Raw genomic sequence first — 3812 nt, 5'->3', positions numbered from 1 at the left:
CTATCTATCTATCTATCTATCTATCTATCTATCTATCTATCTATCTATCTATCTATCTATCTATCTATCTATCTATCTATCTATCTATCTATCTCCATCCATCCATCCATCCATCCATCCATCATTTTTTTCCAGTAAGATTAGTACTTTTATTCCTCACACTCCAGACATTCTGTGGATGGGTTGTTAAGAAAAATCGTTTTCATGAAAAAGATGGACATCCTTTGTACTTTGGAGACCTTATGATCTTATTCCATACTTGTTGTAAAGGCCTATGTTGTTCAGAACAACACAAGAAAAAACTCAAGATGATATTTTATTGTAAACAAATATTTGTTTACACATAAAAATATTTATCATAGAATAGAACAGATAATATTTAATAAAACCAGGGGATAAGCTTCCACAATCAATACATGAAACACATGACAACGTAGAACTCTGTACAGTACACAGTTGTGAACACTAGGTGGCGGGGTGCAGTAAGAGATATGTGTTACCAGCTGTAAAGAAAAAGAAGAAGAATGAGAACGACGCCTGGATTTCAACGCATCTTTATTTTGGGAATAAAAAATACATTTATACACCCCACCTAGAATCGAGATGGAACTGATCAACAACTGCCAAACCACTATTGGGGGAACATAAGGTAATATCGGAGATGTGGAGACAGCGGCTCCGCTGGAGGCAGAGTGAAGCAATGGGAGACATTTCCAAAACAAAAGAAGAGGACAGAGAAACGGATCACAGCGTCCAGGATGCTGGTAAGATGTGTAGCTTAAATAAGGTATATTTGACTCCGTCTAAAAGTGTAAGAACATCTAAATGGATGTCTGATGGATTCGCTCCTTATCGCCCAAATATAACCCCTGATCTGCAGCGGTAAACGTTTCTCTACCCGAAAGAATTAACGGTTGTCCGCCATGTTGTGAGTGGTAAACTGGGCTTAAAAAGCGACGAAAGCCTCTTTAAACACGAGGAATAACGTGTTAAAGATGCACCGATTTATTGTATGGAAGTTTAGCGAAATTGTTTTATTTCCCTAATAACAACATGGGTTGTAAAATAATTGATTGTTCCCTTCTGGAGAAAATAATGTACAAAATAAAAATATAAAATAATAAAAAATAATCTTTTCAACAACGTGTGGTGCTCGATCGAGTTTTTTTTTTTGACAAATATAATTTCCTTCTAAATTCCACCGTTATAGATTTATTTGGTAGCAAGATTTATTGGTTATAATTATAAACATGTAATAAAAGAGGGGCCGCCTTCCTGGAAGGGTCACCCAAGCCATGTAATTTGTTTGACAGGCGCAATTAAGTAGTAACAGCACATTTATTAAATGGTTAATGGGTGATTACTAGACATGTTTTTGCGTCTAGAAGCATCAAAATAAAGCTATCATAGCTATAAGGATACATGATTCAGTGTATGTGGAAATTCTTGTTGGGCTTTACATTAAAATAAGATGTGATTTGGCAAAAGACATAGCCTGTAATAAATATATGTGGCTTCTTTTTTCTTCCCCATTCCAGAGTTGTGGACCCGTTCGCTCTTTTCAATTTGCTTTTTCAGTTGGTCTTCTGTATAAAGCCTTACACTTAATTCTATTTCTGACATTTTGAGTTGAAAAAAAAAAATTTCTGGAAGGGAAGCGAAAAATCTTTAAACTTGGAAACAAAGTCCAGTGGATTGTTTTTTTTTTATTTACTTTTTTGGTATGATTATGACCTGGATGAGTGAGAATCTTCACCAGTAACGCTTTAAGGGCTGATTGCTCCACATGGAAACTTGTTCAATGTGAATTTTGCAGTGTGTTGCACACATCCATTTGCAAGGGAGATTGAGACAAAAAAAAGATGCTAGATGAGAGGACTAATAAATGGATAAACATAAGAACTAGTAACAGAAAAAAATTATACAAATGTAATTAAATTGAATAAATATAATCAAAACAAAAAAATATATCTTTATTCCAAGAAAAATCAATCCAGTTAAAATACTTTCTAATATACATGATGTGTTTGAATGTTTCTTGCAGATATTAAGCAGGTGGTGGTTGTTAAAGAAGAAGTTCCTGTAGACGTCATACGGTATGCTGACCAGAATGACCTTCACCACATAAAGGAAGAACAGGAAGAAGTCTGCACCAGTCCAGGGGGGGAGCAACCTCATAAGGAGGAAGAGATTGATAACAGCAGCTGTCCAGTGAATGCTACTCTTTCTACGAGGGTGGGTGATGAACAGCTCCCTTTGCTCTCAAAGCTTTTTTCGAGCCAAATCAAAAGTGGAGAGCTTCCTCAGAAGAACAGTGGAGGGGAATATTGCATCAGGATGGAAGATCATGGAGATGGTGCCATTTACTTAAAGACTGAAGACACAGAGAAGAGTAATGATAAAAATGATGTGATGCACTCAATATCTGAGCTGAAATGGATGTCAGGCTCTGGACTTAAATCTCAGGTCATTGAAAATGACTCGGAGAGTAGAGCACCCGAGTCAGGTGAAAATATTATTAATAAAACATTCAGCTCCTCTGAATTTGCTGAGCAATTTGTTCACCATCAATTTCTTCAAAAAGACGCAGTCAGCTCAGAAATAGGGTCTTCGGGTTTGCTGGATACATTTTTTAATGAGAAGAAAAATGTGGACTCAGACGTCCCGGAATTGGTGAAGTTTATTTGTGAGAGTTGTGGTAAAACATTTTTTAAAAAGAGCAATTTGAAAAAACACATGATGATACATACGGGACAGAAACCTTACTGTTGTAATCTATGTGGACAAAGATGTATTCAGTCAATAGATTTAAAGAGACACATGAGAATTCACACCGGACAGAAACCTTTTGGTTGTGATCTGTGTGGGCGAAGTTTTGCCCTAAAAGGAGCTTTGAACACACACATGAAAATACACACGGGCCAGAAACCTTTCTGTTGTGATTTATGTGGACTAAGATTTTGTGTTAAAGGACAATTAACCAGACACATAAGAATTCACACAGGACTGAAACCTTACAGTTGTGATCTATGTGGACGAGGATTTACTCAAAAAACACACTTAACTGACCACATGAGAATCCACACGGGTCAGAAACCTTTCTGTTGTGATCTGTGTGGTCAGAGGTTTACTGCAAAAACAGGCTTAAACACACACATGAGAATCCACACTGGACAGAAGCCTTTTTGTTGTGATCTGTGTGGAGAAAGATTTAGCCAGAAAGCACTTTTAAACAAGCACTTAGAATTCCACACAGGACAGAAATCTTTTAGCTGTGATCAATGTGGAAAGGGATTTAGCCAAAAAACGTACTTACAGAAACACATGGTAGTCCACACAGGACAGAAACCTTTCCATTGTGATCAATGTGGAAAAGGATTTACCCAAAAAGTACACTTAAGCAGACATTTTAGAATCCACACAGGACAGAAACCTTTCAGCTGTGATCAGTGTGGTAAAGGTTTTAGCCAAAAACCACACTTAATCAAACACATGGTAGTCCACACAGGACAGAGACTCTTCTTTTGTGATCAATGTGGAAAAGGTTTTACTCAAAAAGTACACTTAAACACACATCTCAGAATTCACACAGGACAGAAATCTTTCTGTTGTGATCTATGTGGACAAAGATTTGGGGTAAAAGGAAATTTAAAACGGCACATGAAAATCCACACTTGAGAGAAAATTGCTAAGCTTTGATTGCTTGTTCATGCTGTACCGCTATATTGGGCTGTAAAAACATTTTTGTGTTGTCACTAAACAATCTTCTCTTTTCAATATTGATATTTATCTAATTATTTTTATTCTTGAAA

General features: G+C 36.5%; 1 protein-coding gene across 1 annotated transcript in view; it reads left to right on the top strand.

Annotated features, from left to right (window-relative positions):
- Nucleotides 1-517: 517 nt before the first annotated feature.
- LOC107087178 (gastrula zinc finger protein XlCGF57.1-like) overlaps nt 518-3812 on the top strand; it is a 4729-nt gene continuing 1434 nt past the window's right edge. The window contains exons 1-2 of the mRNA XM_015378599.1: nt 518-764; nt 2045-3703. Of these exons, the coding sequence (XP_015234085.1) occupies nt 662-764; nt 2045-3678 (1737 nt within the window). The 5' untranslated portion in view covers nt 518-661 and the 3' untranslated portion in view covers nt 3679-3703. The remainder of the gene's footprint in view (nt 765-2044; nt 3704-3812) is intronic.

This window comes from Cyprinodon variegatus, unplaced genomic scaffold, assembly GCF_000732505.1.
Source record: "Cyprinodon variegatus isolate N-32 unplaced genomic scaffold, C_variegatus-1.0 Scaffold175, whole genome shotgun sequence".
NCBI classification, from domain to species: Eukaryota; Metazoa; Chordata; class Actinopteri; order Cyprinodontiformes; family Cyprinodontidae; genus Cyprinodon; species Cyprinodon variegatus.
This window is presented reverse-complemented; position numbering and strand designations above follow the sequence as displayed.